General features: G+C 36.6%; 1 protein-coding gene across 1 annotated transcript; it reads right to left on the bottom strand.

The window, feature by feature from the left end:
• Positions 1-1,115: 1,115 nt before the first annotated feature.
• Positions 1,116-22,970, bottom strand: LOC121377978 (ER membrane protein complex subunit 2-like). The gene is made up of 9 exons (XM_041506073.1): positions 22,886-22,970; positions 21,562-21,675; positions 13,069-13,133; positions 11,297-11,382; positions 9,082-9,139; positions 6,086-6,171; positions 4,613-4,754; positions 2,309-2,419; positions 1,116-1,154 (listed from the first exon to the last, which is right to left on the bottom strand). The coding sequence occupies exons 1-9, from the start codon at positions 22,893-22,895 to the stop codon at positions 1,116-1,118; spliced, it is 711 nt and encodes a 236-aa protein (XP_041362007.1). The 5' UTR covers positions 22,896-22,970.
• Between the last annotated feature and the right edge of the window lie 7 nt (positions 22,971-22,977).

A 22,977-nucleotide genomic window follows, 5' to 3' on the forward strand; every position in this document is an offset into this window, starting at 1 on the left:
TATAATGCCTCACCTTGTACAGTATAGTTATCTGCTGCCCATGCTAGTATTATATAATGCCTCACCTTGTACAGTATAGTTATCTGCTGCCCATGCTAGTATTATATAATGCCTCACCTTGTACAGTATAGTTATCTGCTGCCCATGCTAGTATTATATAATGCCTCACCTTGTACAGTATAGTTATCTGCTGCCCATGCTAGTATTATATAATGCCTCACCTTGTACAGTATAGTTATCTGCTGCCCATGCTAGTATTATATAATGCCTCACCTTGTACAGTATAGTTATCTGCTGCCCATGCTAGTATTATATAATGCCTCACCTTGTACTGTATAGTTATCTGCTGCCCATGCTAGTATTATATAATGCCTCACCTTGTACAGTATAGTTATCTGCTGCCCATGCTAGTATTATATAATGCCTCACCTTGTACAGTATAGTTATCTGCTGCCCATGCTAGTATTATATAATGCCTCACCTTGTACAGTATAGTTATCTGCTGCCCATGCTAGTATTATATAATGCCTCACCTTGTACAGTATAGTTATCTGCTGCCCATGCTAGTATTATATAATGCCTCACCTTGTACAGTATAGTTATCTGCTCAGCTGCCCATGCTAGTATTATATAATGCCTCACCTTGTACAGTATAGTTATCTGCTCAGCTGCCCATGCTAGTATTATATAATGCCTCACCTTGTACAGTATAGTTATCTGCTCAGCTGCCCATGCTAGTATTATATAATGCCTCACCCATTAGTACAGTATAGTTATCTGCTGCTGCCCATGCTAGTATTATATAATGCCTCACCTTGTACAGTATAGTTATCTGCTCAGCTGCCCATGCTAGTATTATATAATGCCTCACCTTGTACAGTATAGTTATCTGCTCAGCTGCCCATGCTAGTATTATATAATGCCTCACCTTGTACAGTATAGTTATCTGCTCAGCTGCCCATGCTAGTATTATATAATGCCTCACCTTATACAGTATAGTTATCTGCTCAGCTGCCCATGCTAGTATTATATAATGCCTCACCTTATACAGTATAGTTATCTGCTCTGCTGCCCATGCTGCATATTTACTGTTATCTTGTCGCTGTTTCGATGATTTAGTCTTCACATATACGGTGGCCAAGTTTATGGAATGCCTACAACACGAGAACAAAAAGAGTTATCTGCTCAGAATTTGAAAGAAACTATAATGACTCACTCTCTAAGTAGCGAACATATATTTATTGGCTTTTAAAAACCCATGTATTAGTATTATATCAGCCCTCACCGTATACAGTATAGTTTTTAATGCCTAAGCTCAGCTGCCCATGCTAATACTTCTGGATAATGTTGTAACTTGTATTTGATTGTATTATTAAAATAATAATTAATTGCCCTTTTATACAAAAATCAAACTGGAGAAATGGAACTTTTTCCCTCTTCACCATCAACAATCGTAGATTGGTTTCCTGCCTTGTTCTTTAAACTTATGGATTCCGAATAGCATAAAAAGCGTGGCGATATAGAATAAACCAGTCTAGCGATCAGTCTTCCGGAAAGCCCCGATGTTTGCTGATTGGGTATGGCCTTGAACTTGACTTTACCAAAATGTCGAACAGGAAAGGTCGCGAATCTGTCGGTGAAGTAGCTCCTGAGCCATCACTGATAACATTCCTATTTTGGAGGATGGGATTCCTATTTTTGAAGGCCTGGATTCCTATGAAACTTCAACTAGGATCGGCATCTCTGCATTGGCACTTTTGATGATTATAAGAACATCTAGTAACATTTGTGCCTTCCAAAATACGATCCGACACCAAATACACGAAATTACAATTTTCTTTCTAAAAATCGGAATTCCAAACAAGACAACCGTAAATAGCATAATCTGTGCTTTAAATTTGTAATGATTCTGCCAAATTTGTAATGGTTGGCATCTCTGCTAGTGGATGATTCCCAAGTTACTAAAGCAAAGATCAAACTAAAAATTCACATAGAATGATAACCTCAGGTAAACTGCATTCTCAGCACATTATTCAAGGTTGCACCCTACCATTCTTAGTGTTGGTATAATATATATATATATATATATATATATATATATATACACACACACACATGTTGATAATAATCTAATATTAACCAATCTGGAATAAGCTTACAAATACATATATAACAGGGTTGATAAACGTGCAAATTACATGGTAAAATATCAACATTTGGCCAGGAAGCATTCTATACCTGGGGACAATTTATTACTGAATACATGTTCAATACTTTGTTAGTATTAATCATAATGTGAAGTACTCACCATAAACAGTCCATAAAGAGCCCGTATGTTGTTTGGATTCAGCTTAACGGCTTGAGAGTAATACGATCGAGCTATTTTCGTGTTTTCATCACCGCCCATAGTGTAGTGAATCTTAAAAAGAAAGGAGATAATCAGTTTGACTTCGACGCTAATTCTTGCTTGATGTGCGATTGGTCTGGGATCGATCCCCGTTGGTGGACCCATTGAGCTATTTCTTGTTCCAGCCAGTGTACCACGACTGGTTTATCAAAGGCTGTGGTCTGTACTACCCTGTCTGTGGGACGGTGCATATAAAACATCACTTGCTGCTTATCGAAAAGCGTAGCCCATGAAGTGGCGACAGCAGGTTTCCTCTCTCAGTATCTGTGTGGTCCTTAACCATGTCTGATGCCATATAACCGTAAATAAAATGTGTTGAGTGTGTCGTTAAATAAAACATTTACTTCCATTTCCTTTGAAAATTCTTTACCAAGTACAGTAGAATCTCGTTGGGTTGAACTCGGAAGGGTCGATTATACTGCAACGTTCAAACCAAAAACAAAGTCCTGAGTTACATTTACACATTGTTAACCGAATGGTTATGTCGAACTGCCCGATGGGTCGAACACTTTCTTGAGCACTCACAGGGTTTGAGCCAAAGGGATTCAACTGTACATGTATTACAAGTACTATATATCTGACATTGACCAGCCCATCATAAAGTGATGTAACCAAGGTGTTGATAAACGAGCATTCATTTCAAAGTAACATAGTAACGACTGGTGTTCCGCAACATTAATACAGTGAATCCATGTGTGCTGTTTTGGGTGAAGTTCTAACCAGTGTGGTGCAGGCATGGAAACGGACAAATAAACAATACTGATTCTAAGGTTATCAATAGCAATGTCTCCATATGAAATGGACCCATAAACAATATTGATTCTAAGGTTATCAATAGCAATGTTTCCATATGAAACGGACACATAAACAATATTGATTCTAAGGTTATCAATAGCAATGTCTCCATATGAAATGGACCCATAAACAATATTGATTCTAAGGTTATCAATAGCAATATTTCCATATGCATGCTGTGGTGTTGCAGGCCTCTGCAAAATTGCGAGGAGAACGATCGTTTCGATTGCGCGTTGCTCACGCAAATGTAACTTTGCGCAACCTATTATTTGTTCACGCCAAATTTGGAGCATCATTTTCTTGGATGCAACGGGTTACTGAAAAAAGAAATGGGTGACCTGGATTTATTTCTGCGTAACCGATAAATGGGTGACACAGATTTTTAATTCTCAGAATCCTGTGTTGGGTAACTGCCTGTACCACATTAAGAACCATGCACATAGGAAATGACCCGTATAGAGTTGTGAGGTGTAGCTCAGTGGTAAAGCACTTGTCTGAGATGCAATGGATCATAAGATCAACCGACCAAACCCTGCAATTGCCCGCGGCAATCGGCAATGTTGTGGAGATTGCCGTGGAGTTTTTGTAATTCTTTGCCTTGGACTATATGCAGGGTTTTTTTTTCAATGGCATGTTTTTTTGCCGTGGACATTTTCTGAATTGCAAGGGTTGACCGACCACACTAAACCTTTGCTTTTTCTCTCAATCCGACCACAGCTCCTCAGCCGGTACATGAAAGACCCTGGTATGTACAGTCACGTCCATGGGAACATACATAATATTATTACCCAAAGAGAAGTGGGTTAAGAAAAATTATCTTTCCCCAGGAAAAAAAAAAAAAAAAAAACCCCATTTCTTCCCCATGATATGTTTTGACGTTATAAACAGTGCTTTACTATAGACACTTAATTGCGTGCAAGAATAGTTTCCATGGTGGAAGTCATGTCAACAACTAACTTACATCTTACATCAGTGATACGTACATCACAGATATGACCCAATACTGTCTCTTGTTCTCAACCTGCAAACTTGTTTTCAACAACAGTATCATTCGAAAATCTTTCATAAAATGATAAATATTGAACAAAGATAATAAATAGAATACCCAACACGCTACTCAGCAATACCGTTTATCTTGCACTCATGAATGGATGTTGTCCTTCCCTCGCCAAAACCTCGGGAAGACCGACATCAATTCACTTGTGCAAGATAAACGGTATTGCCTCGTAGCTCGTTGGGTATTCTCTAATTATATAATACCCCTTGCTGCTTTTTAGGTCTTGTCTACACTGCTGCAGCAAATTCTCTCACACTGTCTAGACCAAGTGATGAACTATGAAAATAGCCCTGGTTTAAATTGTGTGTAGGTGTTATTAAACAAAACATTCCTTTCTTTTTCTCATTACTCACATCGGCAAACTTCTGATGATACAAGTGATTATGTGGATTTGACATGATCAGCTCCTCCAAACAGAATGCAGCCTTTACGTAGTCATGTTCGGTGATATACAGATCACAGAGTTCCATCCATGCTTCATAATCGGTCATAAATCTAAAACAAAAATATATAAAATATGTAGTCATATTTTGTGACATACATGTCACAGAGTTTCATCCATACTTCATAATCTGTCATAAATTTAAAACAAAAATATATAAAATACGTAGTCATATTTTGTGACATACATGTCACAGAGTTTCATCCATACTTCATAATCGGTCATAAATCTAAAACAAAAATATATAAAATACGTAGTCATATTTTGTGACATACATGTCACAGAGTTTCATCCATACTTCATAATCGGTCATAAATCTAAAACAAAAATATATAAAATTACGTAGTCATATTTTGTGATATACAGATCACAGAGTTCCATCCATGCTTCATAATCGGTCATAAATCTAAAACGAAAATATATAAAATACGTAGTCATATTTTGTGACATACATGTCACAGAGTTTCATCCATACTTCATAATCTGTCATAAATTTAAAAAATAAATTTTAAATATGTAGTTAATATGTTCTGTGATATGCAGGTCACAGAGTTTCATCCAAGCTTTGTAATCAGTCGAAAATCTATTAAAAAAATAAATAAATATGTAGTCATGTTCAGTCATGGTCACAGAGGTCAATCCATGCTTCGTAATCTGTCATAAATCTCAAAAAATAAATTTAAAATATTCAAAACATTATTATATTACTACTTAAATCAATGGTTCATATTCTGTGATAATGCAAAAATAAAATGGAAATACTCAACATACAAATCATACAGTGACTGAGTCCCATACTACACACGTCATAATCTAAACTAAGTCTAAAATAAAACATGGTGACCGTTCGTCAATTATGATCGCCCAACTACTAATACAGGAATCCCTTCGGCTGAACAAAAAAAAGTATGAAACGTATTCAAGACATTCCGCGCAGTGTGTTTTAAAATCGTATTGGATCTCCCCCACCCCACCACATTCTAGTTATGCTAAGTACCGTTGCACTGTCTTATAGATGTTATTATTACCCATATCGTTAAAAATATATTGGTACATAACACAGTGATACGCCCCACGAAAATGACAAGTGGGACGTAACAGTTTTGACATCACACAATTGAAGTCATCAGTTGGTGCACTACAACCTTAAAGGAACGTCAACAAAATGAGTTGACCGATATAAATTAAGATCGATTATGAGTAATAAATAGGATATTAAACTCACTATCATTTTGTATCATGTTTATGTCCCACGTGAAATAATTTTCATTATCACTCGCTAAAGCTTGTAACAATTGAAAATTATTTCACGAGGGACATAAACATGATACAAAATGGAAGCTTGTTTAATATCCTATAATTATGATTTATGATAAGTTCTTACTTGTCGAGATATTTGTTGATCTTTTCAATTGCTTCAGGGTATTTTCCCTGTGCTTTTAGGATAGCGACCTGACGTTTCCGTACAAACTGAAAATAAATTCAAATGCATTAAATAGACATTATTATACAAGCTTGTGTGTTGTACTGATTTTATGAAACGAGTGTCAGGATTCTTGTACTGACCGAGATAGAGCGAGGGTAATACATGAATCATGACACAATTTTCGTAAAATCAGTATGACTCACGAGTGAGTCTAATAATTTCTTTATTATTCTTTTCCTAATGCATAACAAGGACTGTTTAAAAATGTTTCAAACATTACTAGGAGTGTCATAATTTTTGACATTTCAGTTAGCAACATCATCTAGGTAGTACTAAACCAAATAACTTCCGGCTGGGTCAAAGTTCGAGGTGCATCCAACTATTGATAGACAAGTGAACACCACAAGTCCTGTGATTGGTAATAAATGTGAGTGTGTTGGTTGTAAACAAAAATAGTTTCATCTTTATGTAATTTTATTTCATCTAGTACCACTGTGCTTGAAACATATATGGGGTACCTGTAAAAAAAAAGTACTCGAATTCTGTGTGGAACTAGGGTAGTCATAGACGCTACCCGGTATCTCAGAAATGAGCAGATTTTTTCTGATTCACTTTAAGGGTCAGGGTTGTAGTATTTATACAGTGTTCGAGATTAACAGTATCCCGATATCCCAGAATTTAATTTTGGATACCAGACTTCAAGAACCCAGTATCCCACAGGGATACCATATAATACTAAATTCTCAGGTGGGATACCAAATTTTGAAACGTTAGTATCCAACTGGGATACTGGCCAAAATTTTAAATCTCGAACACTGTTATATCTGTGGCATTTATGTCGAATGATACGCTGCAGGTAGGGGTTTTAGCCACATATGTTGCTATTGTCGTCTATGGGATTTGATTTGGTAGTAGACTAAGACTGGGGAAGACATGCCAAGTTATGACATCCCAAAATTACACGTGTGCTTCTTATGGTTTTTATGTGGATAATAAAATGGTTTAACTGCTTGACTACATTAACTCTCATCACCTCCAACCCTCACCATATTGATATTGATATGTAGGGGAAGGCTTGAGGAAACTGTGAAATGCTTTGGCAATCGTCGACCAGTTAACCAGTACCATTACCAATGCTACACACAGAAACCCGATGCCTTATGTGAAACGAACCTGTGCTGTACTTTTTTGTGGTGACGTAGAGCAAAGTGGGGTTTTTTTGTGTGTAGCGTTGGTACTGGTTAACAACATTTTAGACTTTGGCTAATAAAATATTCCTTAAATTAACCACATTTTAATGATTTTTAAGGAAATACTCTTACATTTCTGAAAATTGGCTAAACCAAAATGTGTTACAGTGTGAGCCCTGCATTTGGTTGTTGACGATTGCCAAAGCATTACATAGAGTCTCCTCTAGCCTTCCCCTACATATCAATATCACTAAGAGGAGGGCTGGAGGTGACTTGAACTAAGACTACATGTATTCAATCCACGGAGCAGGATCTAGCTCAGTTGGTAGAGCACTAGCCAAAGTGCTTGGGATGATGGATCCATATCTATGACTGGGTTTCTTTCTTCCCATTCCAACTAGAACCCCCCAAAATCATGGTATATCAAAGGCTATGATATATGCTGTCCTGCCTGTGTGTAAGTGCATATAAAAAATATCTTGAAATGAAAATCAAGTAATAATAAACCAATTTTGGCACAAAGCAGAGATTAAAAGCACAAGAGCCAATATGAGCTGCCATATTCAGATAAGAAAATTGTCTGTAGCAAAAAACATGCTGCAGAAAGCAAATTAAATAAAGGGCCATAGACAATTAAATAGTCCATGGCACTGCCAGTTGTAATTGCAGGGGTTGATGTGAAAATTATGAATTATCTCCCTTCCTATAAATGTGAAATACCTATAAACAAGTAGCACGGCCAGTCTAGCCATGTGTTAAGCAAACATTCACCTTTTAAAAATCTCCAGAGAAAAGGAAACAGTTTCAAACCAATTATTTATGAGTATACCTGAAGTTAATATTGCAAAATTAATTTAACAGCATATTTTTTCATTCAATATTTACACCAATTAAAGAACTGGTTCTGAAATATTATCTTAACCAGGTTTGGTTAACTAACATTTGAATAAAATGGACCTTTTGAGTTTTAACAACTTTGGGAGGGTGGGATGTAGCACAGTGGTTATGAGCTCACTCCATGTGTGGTCGGAATGGGATCCCCGTTGGTTGGCCCACTGGGCTATTTCTCATTCTAGCCAGAGCACCACGACTGGTATATATCAAAGGCCATGGTATGTGCTATCCCATCTGTGAGATGGTGCATATAAAAGATCCCTTGCTGCTAATGGAAAATTGTAGCAGGTTTCCTCTCTAAGACAATATGTCAAAATAACCAAATGTTTGAAGGGAACATTTTGTTTTCCAAATCTTGATTAGCGATATTTCTAGTCAACTGAAAATCAATTAGCAACTACTGTTTAATGTTTTAAAACTGCCGTGATCTCTGAAACTTGCCTAGCAAATTGCAACGAGATACTGAATAAAATGTTCCCTGGTTTGATATCCAATAGCCAGGGTTTCTGCTAGAGGGTAAAATGGGTACGGCGCCATACCCAAATATGTTTTGCAGATTTTATTGTTTTAATTTAACCTTTTGACAAAATTAATGACTCTTATCCTTACTGTATGATTTTCTTAACCCGAACCCTAAACGTAACCCATTTTCTTTGTGGGGGGAGCCCCCTATACCCCCTGTTGACTGTGGTTGCATTCAATTCCATAGTGCCATACCCCCAAAAACATTTCTGGCAGAAACACTGATAGCTGGTAATTTAATACATCAATATGCTCTAGTGGTGTCGTTAAACAAAATAAACTTTAACAACTTTGGGATCTGTCGTTAAACAATAAGTCGTACATCATTTGGATGTTTGGAATCATTACCATATTTGTAGGATCCTCAGCTAGTATGGCATCATATAATTCTTGAGCTTTGTCATATCTACAAAATAAACACTTATTTACACATAACATAACAGTAAGATAACGTGTAACATACACGCCTATAACAGAAACGTAAGAACAACATAAATATATATTTATCACTTGAAATTCATTTATTCACTTCATTTCATTTCAACTTATTTTCGTGCTTATATCCAATTAAGGTTCAAGCACGCTGTCCAGGGCACACATCTCAGCTATCTGGGCTGTCTGTCCAGGACAGTGGGTTAGTTGTTAATTGTTAGTGGTCAAGTGAGAAAGAACAGGATATACATGTAGTGGCCTTTCATCTACCTATTGAGTTGTTCAAACTCACTCTGGGACGGAGCCGGTACCGGGCTGCGAACCCTGTACGTACCAGCCTTATATCAGACGGCTTATCCACAATGCCACTGAGGCCGGTGAAATTCATTTAAACCTTTCTCAAGACAAAACCTTTCTATACCAGATACCCCTTAAATTGGACTTCTAGTTTGGTCCCATGGATGTCCAATTTAGAGGGGTTTCACTTAATTACATCACCATCCAGTTATTATATTTACTAAATGAGTGGCTGTTAAGATATCATTTACTGTACAACTTCTTTCAAAATGTATCTAACAAGCAAAAACATGTTTCATACGTTTTTAACGAGTTGTAAGAAAAACAGTATCTAATGGGAATGAATAAGTTTCTATTTCCTACATGAATACATTTCTATTCCCTACATATCCTTAAAAACCAACAAACTGGCCTTGGTGGCGTCGTGGTTAGGCCATCGGTCTACAGGCTGGTAGGTACTGGGTTCAGATCCCAGTCGAGGCATGGGATTTTTAATCCAGATACCAACTTCAAACCCTGAGTGAGTGCTTCGCTTGCACCAACCAGTGATCCATAACTGGTTCAACAAAGGCCATGGTTTGTGCTATCCTGCCTGTGGGAAGCGCAAATAAAAAATCCATTGCTGCCTGTTTCCTATAAAAAAAAAACCAGTGTCAGAATGACCTTATGTTTGACGTCCACTAGCCGATGATAAGATAAAAAATCAATGTGCTCTAGTGGCGTCGTTAAATAAAAGAAACGTTACTCTTTTTTTTTTAAACCAACAAAAACATATCAACTAAACTTTTGCTTGCAGTTTACTTGAGCATCAATTAGTTCCAGATTAACGAATACGTTACACAGCAATAATTAAACTTCCGCTACATTCATTACAACTTAACATCCTCCCATTGGTCCAGACGTAGCAACGGGAGTTTGTTCAATTCTCGATGAATGTAAAAATTACGTCGTCAGGGAACGTCATATCTGATGACATCATTGTATATGGGAGAGTTGTCTTATTGAGCGTTATTGTTTATGGACCAAAAGTAATTCAAAATAAAGTATGAAGTTTTAGTGTTATTATTAGCAAGTATCATTCAAATTTAATTGTAAGTATTGTCTGTCATTTCTTTTATGTTATGAACAAAAAAAAATCAACCGCAAACCTAGCCGATTCACACAATCTGCAGATGATTTTTTTTGTTCATACCCCGAAGAACGTAAAAGAAATAACAGACAATCCTTAAATCCATTTCAGTTGTGCTTATTTTATTGGATATTATTGCTCTGATATCTGGGTCATCACCATGGATAAGCCACTCAGATGTCTAGAGCACACCCGTTTATTAATGGCTATTGGATGTGAAACACTTACAATTCTGACATCTAGTCCTAGAGAAAACCCGCTCTATTTTTCCATTAGCATCAATGGACTTAATATACTCACACTCCAATACACAGGACATCACATATCATGGCCCTTAATATCCCACTTGCTTGGTAAATTGATTTATTAATGGCTCTTGGATGTGACATGCTTACAATTCTGACATCTAGTCCTAGAGAAAACCTGTTATATTTTCTCATTAGCATCAATGGACTTTTTTTATATACACTCCAATATACAATTGTGAGGCACTAGATGGAATTAGAAAAAACCAATAGAATGGATGCACTGAGGTTTTTTTTGCCCCTATTATTTAAGCACCCCAGGATAACGATTTACTGACTGAGCTCGACCGTGCCCCTTGAAGAAACAAATAATGCAGCTGCTTTATCCTAAATGATTATGTGAAAAATATACTTATGAGAAAGCAACTTTTAAAACATTCAATCGTTAAAACCTGTTTACCTTCCCTCTGCCTCAACAAGCATTCCCTGAAGGCGTCTAACTCGTATACTCTTAGGAAACTTCGCCAGCAGGGCTTCTATGCAAGCCTGTACAAAATAAAACCCACATTAAAATTAAACAAGCATTTTGAGAGTAGTGCTAAAGCAATACCTATCCCCTATCTGGCTCATCACATTTTCATATGTCCTAAATTCAAGGGCCATGACTGTGTCAAAAATGGGTAAATCACTATGAACGTCAATCTTAATCTTTAACTGTACATGATAAGGCTACATGTGTATATATATATTAAATTTCAGCTTAACATCTTGAGGTTCTGCTGAATAATAAAAAAATCTGGAAAACAATATGTGGGACCTGTAGATGGACAGAAACATGGAGACGTAACATATACAGGGCTTCTAGAATTTGTATAAAATCCACTAGCCATGGGATCAGTGATTTTAAACATTCACTAGCCCTACTTTAAGTTAATACAATTTCAATAATAGTAATAATCAGATATATCACCTAAAGGGATATAGATCTTAAAAATACTAAGATTGGGGGTTTGGGGGGTGGGGGCAGGATATTCATATTTACAAAATAAGACTTAAATGCAGCATTTGACAACCATTTTTCACTAACCATCAGGCATGAAAATAGTAGTTATTTACTAGTCCAACATTGAATATCACTAGCCACGGGAGTGGGGCTACCATAATCTAGAAGCCCTAATATAAACCCCTCCAGTTGTAGTGGACTAAAACTACATTAATACATTTATTATAATCAACCACATTCCTTGATTTCCATCGCAGATTGATAAATTTTACAAATGGAACAGAAATTCCTTGTGGCTAAATATTCCATAGCGAAGATGTGAAACCTTTTTCTTTTTTTCTTTTTTTAAAAGCACTAGACTGTCAGACTATTGTTAATGTTTGTCACTAGCCCAACTTGAAAACGTACAATCCTCGGATGTTGGGCTAGCAGATTTGTTGAACTCTGTGGGGATAAGTGTAACAATCATTTTGAGAATACTGCAAAAGCAATATACATCCCCTACCTGATCTAACAATTTTTGCAAAACAAAAGTCCGGAATTTTTTTTTTTCTCATATCTGCTTAGTACAAGGGCCATAACTCTGTCAAAAATGGGTAAATTGCCATGAAAATTGAAACCTCATCTGTAACAGTATATGATAAAGCTATACACAAATTTTCAGTTCAATATCTCAAGACCTTCTAAAACAGAAGTCTGGAAAACCTATTTTCACACTGCCTAAGTTCAAGGATCTGTAACAGTACATGATAAAGCTATACACAAATTTTCAGTTCAATATCTCAAGACCTTCTAAAACAGAAGTCGGGAAAACCTATTTTCACACTGCCTAAGTTCAAGGATCTGTAACAGTACATGATAAAGCTATACACAAATTTTCAGTTCAATATCTCAAGAACTTCTAAAATAGAAGTCTGGAAAACCTATTTTCACACTGCCTAAGTTCAAGGATCTGTAACAGTACATGATAAAGTTATACACAAATTTTCAGTTCAATATCTCAAGACCTTCTAAAACAGAAGTCTGGAAAACCTATTTTCACACTGCCTAAGTTCAAGGATCTGTAACAGTACATGATAAAGCTATACACAAATTTTCAGTTCAATATCTGAAAACCTTCTGCAAAACACATCCGAAAAAGATATGTTGGACACATTACGCATGGACATGAAACCTATAGTCCCCTCCAGTTGGTCCAGTAGGGGAGTAATAAAATATATACTACTCACATCAGCCATAACAAGCTTTCTGCAATCAAGAGCTGCCACACATACTTGTTCATAGACTTGCCACACTAAAATATAAAACAGAATTTAAAAAATACTTTTATTATTTACATTTCACAAACCAACAACTAAAAGTAAAGTTTATTTTATTTAACGCCACTAGAGCACATTGATTTTTTATCTTATCATCGGCTATTGGACGTCAAACATATGGTCATTCTGACACTGTTTTTAGAGGAAACCCGCTGTCGCCACATAGGCTACTCTTTTTACGACAGGCAGCAAGGGATCTTTTATTTGCGCTTCCCACAGGCAGGTTAGCACAGACCATGGCCTTTGTTGAACCAGTTATGGATCACTGGTCGGTGCAAGTGGTTTACACCTACCCATTGAGCCTTGCGGAGCACTCACTCAGGGTTTGGAGTCGGTATCTGGATTAAAAATCCCATGCCTCGACTGGGATCCGAACCCAGTACCTACCAGCCTGTAGACCGATGGCCTGCCACGACGCCACCGAGGCCGGTAAACCAACAACTAAGTCAACTATAAAGACTATATAATACACACACAAGTATCAGTATAACAGATGAATAAATAACAAAGCGTATAGATCAGCCAGTTTATGGGAATTGAAAAAGTCATAAATGTTTCGTAACCTACAAAATATAAGTATAGGTTACCAGACCTATAATTTAATTTATTACCCATATGGGCAGTGAGATGCAGGTGAATATATTTTCGATCTTTTCCTAGACGTTAGTTTGGTGACATCATCGGTTTCCTCGACTGTCATCTCTCATTGATGAGATTTTACAAAACATTTAGCTCCACCAGTCCAGTGTTCAGTTTTTGTTGAAATCGTTTAAATAATTTGTTTTTGTTAACAATTAAACATGCTCTAAACTAATTTATTTGAAATTCATTCACTTCCCACTAGAAACATCAGTTCATTACGATTGTGACCTCTCTTGCTTACATTTGATTTGTGTACATAAAGATAGCTTTTGACGTCACTGCTTTTCATTCGTGACATCATCAGTTTCCTCAGACTTTCACGTCTTGTATATTAAATATACATGTAGCTTGTGTCATGTAACAAGTTTAAAGTTTAAGTTTCTAAACTATTTACACTATGGGTAATAAATACAATAACCCACTCGATACATGGAATTACGGATTATCTGTCCCTCATGAAATTAATGTTGTCAGTCACTCGCTAAAGCTTGTGACTCACAACATTAATTTCATGCTGGACAGATAATCCTTAATTCCTCTTAACTCGTAAGTTATTGTCTATGTAACCTGTAAGGGGAAAAGTATGATAAAAAACCAAGGTTAAGTGAACATTTATCGGTACATTTCGTACTGTGTCACCAAGTTCCGCAATCATTCAGGAAAATTCCTAATTGTACACTCGATTCTAATTATTGTAATATTTCAATAGAAAATAGAATTTCCGGTAATTTTTTTTAAACAAAACAAAATGTTACCTTAAAAATGTGATATTATTAAATAGTTGAATGTGTCATTATGTTAAAATGAAAGTAATAATCAGTATATTCTTTCATTACTGACGTGAATGTGGCTGAGGATAAACAACGCTTGACTGGTGACGGCAAACAATATGATATGTGTCAAAGTACACGTACAGTCTGGTGCCAAAGTAAAATCATTAACCGACATACAGTGACACTAAACAAGTCGGGGTCTTGACATCTGTTGCGTGATTTTGTTTCTTGAAATCACATTATGTCCAGAAATGTAAGTCATAATAGCTGTTGATACATGGTATTGTGGTCTATTACAGTACGCCGTGTGGCCCAATACCTCCGACTTCAGCACTCGAGGTTTCTGTTAGGGTTACCTCACCCATAGTCCATATCAGTCTAGCCTCTACCCATTGACCAGTCCAGCTTGGGTGACCCTAACAGAAGCCTAAGCTCCTGCTGGCACAGCTCTCTGGGTCACTGAGACATACAAGACCCCTCACCACGTCAAGGAATGGATTAAATATTAGAGACTTCGACTTCTGACTACGGCTAATAACTCAGCAACTTGAGCTGAATTTCAGCGAAGAAAACTTTCATTTTGCCGGTAAGATTGGGACCAGGGATTAACAGACAGTATGCTTTTTTCAATGCCTGTCAGTGGTTAGCTAGCTGGTTTCCAGTCTGTTTCACTGTCCATAAATGTGTGAATGGTGTGATTATCTGGACTGTCTACTACAAATTACAATAAAGATTTTTTTTTTTTTAAATCATACAATCATCATACAGATCATTTAGAAAATCACACATAGCACGTCATTAATGTTTTTGACTCGGCAGTCATATTGGTTTCTTACATAAAATTGAAGGGACTGAATATGGGGAGTAAATTAAGATATTAATTATCATACTGATACCATATAAATTCACAGGATACAGAGAGCTAAACATTATTCTCCTTGAAACAGGGTTCAAATTTAACAGCGGTCATACAGAAAGTTGCTGCAATGCCCTAGTAATATGCTTCAATAATCTGAAAATTAAACACTCTCACATCCTAGCTGGCTGTGCCTTATTTTTCATATTAATATTTGGTAATTATACTTAAATGCGACTCCAGAAAGTTGTTTTATTATAATAACATGAAACAGTTCAATTATTTATTTTGAATGGGTTCCGCTATATTACTATATATACTCTTCAAAAAAAGTAGGGGAACTCTGAACTCATAGGTATATTAGCTATGGGGAATGGTTATATGATAATAGTGAATTAATTGGGCAAACATTACTACTGGTAGTTCAGTATTACAGTAGGTTTTATGACCACCAAAGATCTTGAAGGACGATTGGGGTCAGAAGTGAAATTTGAAAGTTGACGGGGTTTTTTATCAGTAAATCGCAAATTCAAACAATAAAAAAAAGACTAAAAACAAAACAATAACAACTATATGATCAACAGAATGAAAAAGATTGACAGAAATTGACCTTCCTGAAAATTGTCAAAATTGAGAATGACACCCCACGGAACTACAGGGCAACTGTGTGATGCATGTGCAAACTATGGAATGTGCTTCGGTGTGTTGATAAACAGACCTGAATATTCTTTACTAGGATGTCTGTGGTCAAAACGTATGTTCGGTTTAATAGTTGATATTAACATTAATATTTCAGGTTCCCCTACTTTTTTTGAAAAGTATATTAAGAGTTAATAAGACACTTGTTGAAGTTTGCCCTGTTGTACTACCTTTTGGCCATAATGCCCTAAAAAATTTTTTTGCCAAATGCCATCAGTCTAGGCCAAATAGCCGTGCCCTCTTATTTACCAAATTCAACATCTGTTGATCCAAGTCTTGTGGAGAGAATGTGATAGTTCCCCTTAAAAGAATGCTTGTGCAAGACTTTTGGACTGGTATGCATATTCTACGATATATACTGCACATTATTGCTTAATATCAACAAGTATAACCGTATAGTTAATTAATAAAACGGTTAAATGTGATGGCTATTGTATATAACAGGCTCAGCCATTTTGTACCATCCCAATGAATAGGTCCTCTGGTGAGCCGTTGGTTAGGTAATACTTAACGTGTCACATCAGTAATTAGTCTTAGAACTGAAGAAACAAGTGTACCTGATTTTTGCGAATGCATTGCAATGTTCTGTAATAATATCCATCCCAGTAAGTCAGCAATATATATATATATATTATTTTTCAATACAAAATAAACCACCATTGTCAAAATAACTGTATCATGTTTTGTCCATACATTAACCCACATACTGAAATGATTATCAGAGTGGGTTTTTTTTAGTTAATTGGTCTTTTCTTTCCATGCCCTGTACCTGTGGTTCCTGATTGGCAGGTGTGTATTTGGAAAAGTAAGCAAGTCACTATAACTAATTACCACTGTCTAGACACAAAAAAATATGGGCCGGTTTTATTTAGATCACAGGGTATTGTGGGCTAACCTGCCATCCCTATAATGGTAATAGACATTATCAGCCGTCCTGCTTTATTACTGTAAATAATTATGTAAAACCCTTGATTATGCAGACTTTCCCATCTAAATAAAAATCACACAACTGACCAATTACGTAGTCCCAAAGAAAAGAAAATTATTACTTGGGTATCGTGAGTGGTCGTTTTGGCTCCAACATGCCCTACCAATAGACCTAATAATATGCATTTTTTCTTTGGATTTTTTAGGAGAGAAAAACACCATAATTCCATTTCATTCTATTGATGCAAACTGAAATATATTTAGTTAAATAGTTTTTTATACCATCAAGTCAGGTTGAAGAAAGCAAAGTGCCTTGTCATAAATTAGAGCATTTGTTTACACTGTACATACAGGAGTTGACGTCACTTCGCCTCAAGCTGTAGTACCGGACGCCACAAAAACTAAACAAAATGGCTGCCCCAGTTAGCAGGAATAATCATGGTTTTTTTTTTATTAACTCTAAAATTACGCGTTTTTCATTTCTTAAAGTAAAAAAAGTAAAGTTTGTTTTATTTAACGACGCCACTAGAGCACATTGATTTTTAATCTTATCATCGGCTATTGGACGTCAAACATATGGTCATTCTGACACTGTTTTTAGAGGAAACCCGCTGTCGCCACATAGGCTACTCTTTTTTACGACAGGCAGCAAGGGATCTTTTATTTACGCTTCCCACAGGCATGATAGCACAAACCATGGCCTTTGTTGAACCAGTTATGGATCACTGGTCGGTGCAAGTGGTTTACACCTACCCATTGAGCCTTGCGGAGCACTCACTCAGGGTTTGGAGTCGGTATCTGGATTAAAAATCCCATGCCTCGACTGGGATCCGAACCCAGTACCTACCAGCCTGTAGACCGATGGCCTGCCACGACGCCACCGAGGCCGGTCATTTCTTAAAGTGTCAGTATGCACTGGTGGTCTGGGTATGCATCTTTCCAACACATAAAACTCATGTTTGAGTTTAGTCTCCCTTTAATGATGTTGCCTATGGGTTAACGAATATACATTGTGGCAAATACGATATATATCATGAATATGAATACACAAGTGAAAAGGGTTTTGCAGAAAGAAAGAACAAGTTTTTCCTTTTTTTTTAAAGTTAAAACTGATTAATCGTAGGTGTGTCTATTGTCTAATCCAGACTCCAGAATCACATTCTTTTTAAGGAAAAAAAGAAAGAAATGTTTTATTTAACAACGCATTCAACACATTTTATTTACGGTTATATGGCGTCAGAAATATGATTACGGACCACACAGATTTACAGAGGAAACCCGCTGTCGCCACTACATGGGCTACTCTTTCCGATTAGCAGCAAGGGATCTTTTATTTGCGCTTCCCACAGGCAGGATAGCACAAACCATGGCCTTTGATGAACCAGTTATGGATAACTGGTTGGTGCAAGTGGTTTACACCTACCCATTGAGCCTGGGTTTGGAGTCGGTATCTGGATTAAAAATCCCATGCCTCGACTGGGATCCGAACCCAGTACCTACCAGCCTGTAGACCGATGGCCTAACCACGATGCCACCCTCTTTGTAAGGAATACTAACACGTCCACATTTAGATGTTTCCACCATGTAAGAAAGCAGTCGTGTAACCCCAGTGTTCTCGCTGCTCCATTTAAGCGGGGCGGCCCGCCCTGCTATGGAATTTTGCCGCCCTCCTTTCACGTTATCCGCCCTCCTTTATTTTTCTGCGCCCCTCTTTATTTTCCAGCACCCTACTATATTTTCCAGCACCTATCTCCGCTATTTCCAAATGCACACTTTTTTCCACATAAAAAAAACCCCACAACGATCAGTCTGCACACTGGAATCAAAGGAAACAAGCTGCGTTGTGTACGAAAAAGCAACTGACGAAACATTTACGATAGTTACCGTAACGTAATTTAATAGTATTTTTAGCAGCCTCTATTTTGTCCATACCTGTATCCATTTGTATGTTTAATACACACAATAAAAGTTATATTTTATTTGAGCAATGAAAACATTTTTATTTGTTATGGATTCGGCAATCTCCAACTGAAAAAAAAACCTTATTTGGCGCCAAATTTGTCATGTGATCATTCTGTCTTTTGTTTCCACTAACTGTCGTCTCAGTTACATATATAACTGATTGTAACTGATGATTTTTACTTTCTGTCATTCTGTTTATTCAGAAGTTCTTATGACATATTGTAAACTTTTCATTTTGGGGGGATATCACCGCTTATAAAATCAACGGAAGTGGTAGTGTTTAGCATTAAAATCATCTTGAGTGCCAAATAATATATACACCGCCACTGCAAAAACAAAACTTATTTTATATTTTATCACAGCGATCGATTCATTCGATGAAGATGGGAATAACAAAAAAAATGATTTCTTGAAATCTTTATTAAAATAATATTAAAACTTTGATCGGTTCAGCAAAACCGGAACTGCCAGTGAATATCAGACTGATAACATCTTCGGTTCAATTAAAAGATGAGTCTGCTTGTATTTCGTATAAACTTTTTGTAATCAAAATAAGAAGTATGTCTTTCCACAAAGTCTATCAACACACAACAACATGGTAACCACCAAGCTCTCTTCCCCCCCCCCCCTTTTTTTTTTGCTTTTCATTTTTTTTTGAAGGGTGTGGTGCTGCTCCTTTAATTATCACCCAGCGAGAACACTGAACCCAGTCAGGTCCTCTGCCTTACATCTTGTTAGCACATCCTTATTATTGAATTTAAGTTTTATTTTGCTTTAATCATTTATTTAAATGCCTCCATACTGAAATTAAAATGCATACACTAGTTAACAAAACGGTATGACAATTTGTTTAAAAAGTCACTAGCCACAGGGCTAGTGGGTTTGTAAATTCCATTAGCCCAAATTTCTGATCAATAAAAACACAATTTATATCGGGCTGAAATTTATTTTTTTTGTATTATTAGTATTATTTAGTGAAATTTTATCTCGACCTGTACAGGTGAATGAAGTTTTAAAAATAAATTAATAATTTAATAGTTTGTTTTTTAACTGCACGACCTACCCTATTTTGTCAAGTTTGATCCTAAACCATTGTACCGTTTTCACTCCACACCCACCCCCCCCCCCCCCCACCCCCATCTGGAGTGGGTAAGCAAGTTAACAAATTCCTCTCTAACCACCCAAAACAAAAGAATTTAATGCACAATACAATGTGACACGATAATGCATGGTCTTGTTCAGTGTATTCGGTAGTGAATTGTCACCAGGAACGGCAATGTCAGTTGCTCAAATAGCCTACAGGGCAATATATCCATTGTCAAACAGATATCAACAAATATATTGGCAAGATTTAACTCGTTAATTGACAGATAAAAAAACGTATTATCTTGTACAGATGTGAAACATTATCCAAACTGCTACCCTCATTAAACTGGTTACGCCGGCTGTTACCTGATTGCCAACATCCCTGAGTAAGCGAGACATTAAATTAGAAGACAATAGATAACTAAGACAAACACAGTAATTCTAAACATGACTGGGGTTGTACTTCAGTTACACTAGCCTGTTAATTAATTGGGACTGACCATTCACGCCTTTGTTACCTTGTTGACAGATTTTACTACCACGTGACTTGTACAACCAATCAAAACATGCATTTTATTAAGGTTGTTTCCTGTTCATGAAACAAAAAGAAAACAAAGTCTGTATTGTGTGTATTGTTGTAAGTGACGTTGTAAAAACTTCTTGTTACTGCATTTTGTAGAAATCTAGTTCTAGTTGAATATTAATATAAGTTATTGATTTGTTGACAATATGTGATGACCAGTGTCAGAATAACACTTATCAAATGTAAAAAACGTCAGTGGAGGAAAAACATTGTGAGCTAGCAGTGTTTTTTTTGTTTTGTTTTGGGGTTGTTGTTGTTTGTTTTGGGGTTTGTTTTTTGTTTTTTTTTGGGGGGGGGGGGGGGTTTGTTTCTTTTTTAAAGCCACTAGCCCATCAGGCTACTAGTTTTGCATTTGTCACTAGCCCTGTGTTAAAAAGCACTAGCCCCAGGCGTCGGGCTAGCGGATTTGTTGAACTCTGCAAAATATGCTTACCCGTGAATCTCACCGTAGAAATGTAAATTGTAAGTCTGGTTGGTCTATGTGCTTGGTCTAATACAAAACTGGTCCGGACATTATCAAGCTAGTAATGACTACAAATGCAACTACGATACAGATCGATGTTCGATTCACCAAATATTTGAGTATATCGTTACACCGCAAGTGTGGCCAACCCTGTCCATTGACAAATTAGCTAATTGTTAAGTATTATAAAAAGTGGCTAAAACATTTAAACAAATTTTTTCTCAAATCAAACAATTGTGAATTATTGTCACGGAATTGCACTATAGATATATATGAAAATTAGGCCATTATCGGTGAAAGTTAAAACAAAATTTGTTTTGTTTAACGACACCACTAGAGCACATTGATTCATTAATCATCAGCTATTGAATGTCAAAATTTCTGAATATATTAAATTGACAAGCCATCTTACATTCATCCCCCAGTTTGTGTGAGTAGTCGATTAGAACGTTCTCCCACAGCTGTACCACCATGTCACCATCTCGAATCTGCTCCTCACGCAGTTTACGCAGAATACGACGAGCCTCTAAAAGATATAATAATACATACATATTCAAGATTAGTGAGACTCAGATTGACTTCAATAGGGCCAATTATTTTGAAAATACTTCCAAACATTCCAATTTCCAGCATGCATGCTAATACGGGTTATAGCGAAAACGGAACCGTGCCAAAACGGCCCCAGGCGAAAACGGAACCAATTTGGACAAAACGGCACCAAAATCTGTGGACAAAACGGAACCTGCGTTGGCTAAAATGGCACCAAAATCGATGGCTAAAACGGCACCGAAATCAAAACCTATTTATCTCGCATTCCCAATGAGAAAACAATATATGCTATTATAACATGAACGCTCATATTTCATTTTTATGTGAATTAAATAAATGAAATTGTTTATATACCTGAGTGTTGTTATTTTTGGGCTACATAGTAAGGGCCTCGATTAGTGACGTCAAGCATCATCTGAACACGTGCTCAAGCTAAAAATAAGTTGTACTGAAGGCACTAATTAACTCTATTACCTTTTTAAACACAGCAACAACTAACAGATCTCATGAAGGAAGTCAGCCGTAATAAGTAAAATGGTGTTTATTTATTTACAAAACAAGCAATCGATTGTTGTGTACTTAACCAAGCAAGCCCGGCAAGGCTGTGTAGTGAACACCATGAGCTTTGATGTTTTGTCTGCGACACTCTGCCTAGACAGAATCGGTGATGTGGATTAACAATTAACAATACAGGTGTAATTCTAGTAACTTAAATGCTTGACTCAAAAGATTTGGTAAGTGTTAATTCCTATCGTAGCACAATCCACGGTTTCACATGTTGAATAATACGATTTTGACCAGCTTTATTCAGCAACAAACCTAAGTCATGATTTTTCGTTTTTTTTTCTCTCTCTCTCTCTCTATTGAGTGTGGTTCCGTTTTAGCCAATACAGTGAGGTGCCGTTATAGCCACAATCGGTTCCGTTTTAGCCTTATCCCGCTAATACTATCACTAACCCTGAAGTAAACCTAAGCCTGAATAAACTGAATGCTGGAACGTTTGAAAGTCTTGCTTTAAAGTGAGCTTTTCTAAACCAATAAAATAATTAAAAAGCATTTTCTTAAAAATTAAAAAATTAAAAAGCACATTGCACGTGAGTATTTCACCCTAAACAAACAAAAGTACAAAACTAGTAGCCTTTGGTGTAAGATATGTCGTATAACGTGCATTATTTAGTAGATCACACCTTCTTCCATTACGATATTTTGTAATAAGCTCACGTGATTACACAAAACCACATCACCAACCTTCCCAATTAATGCGTCGCGCCATGTTTGG

This window comes from Gigantopelta aegis, chromosome 7, assembly GCF_016097555.1.
Source record: "Gigantopelta aegis isolate Gae_Host chromosome 7, Gae_host_genome, whole genome shotgun sequence".
Lineage (NCBI taxonomy): Eukaryota > Metazoa > Mollusca > Gastropoda > Neomphalida > Peltospiridae > Gigantopelta > Gigantopelta aegis.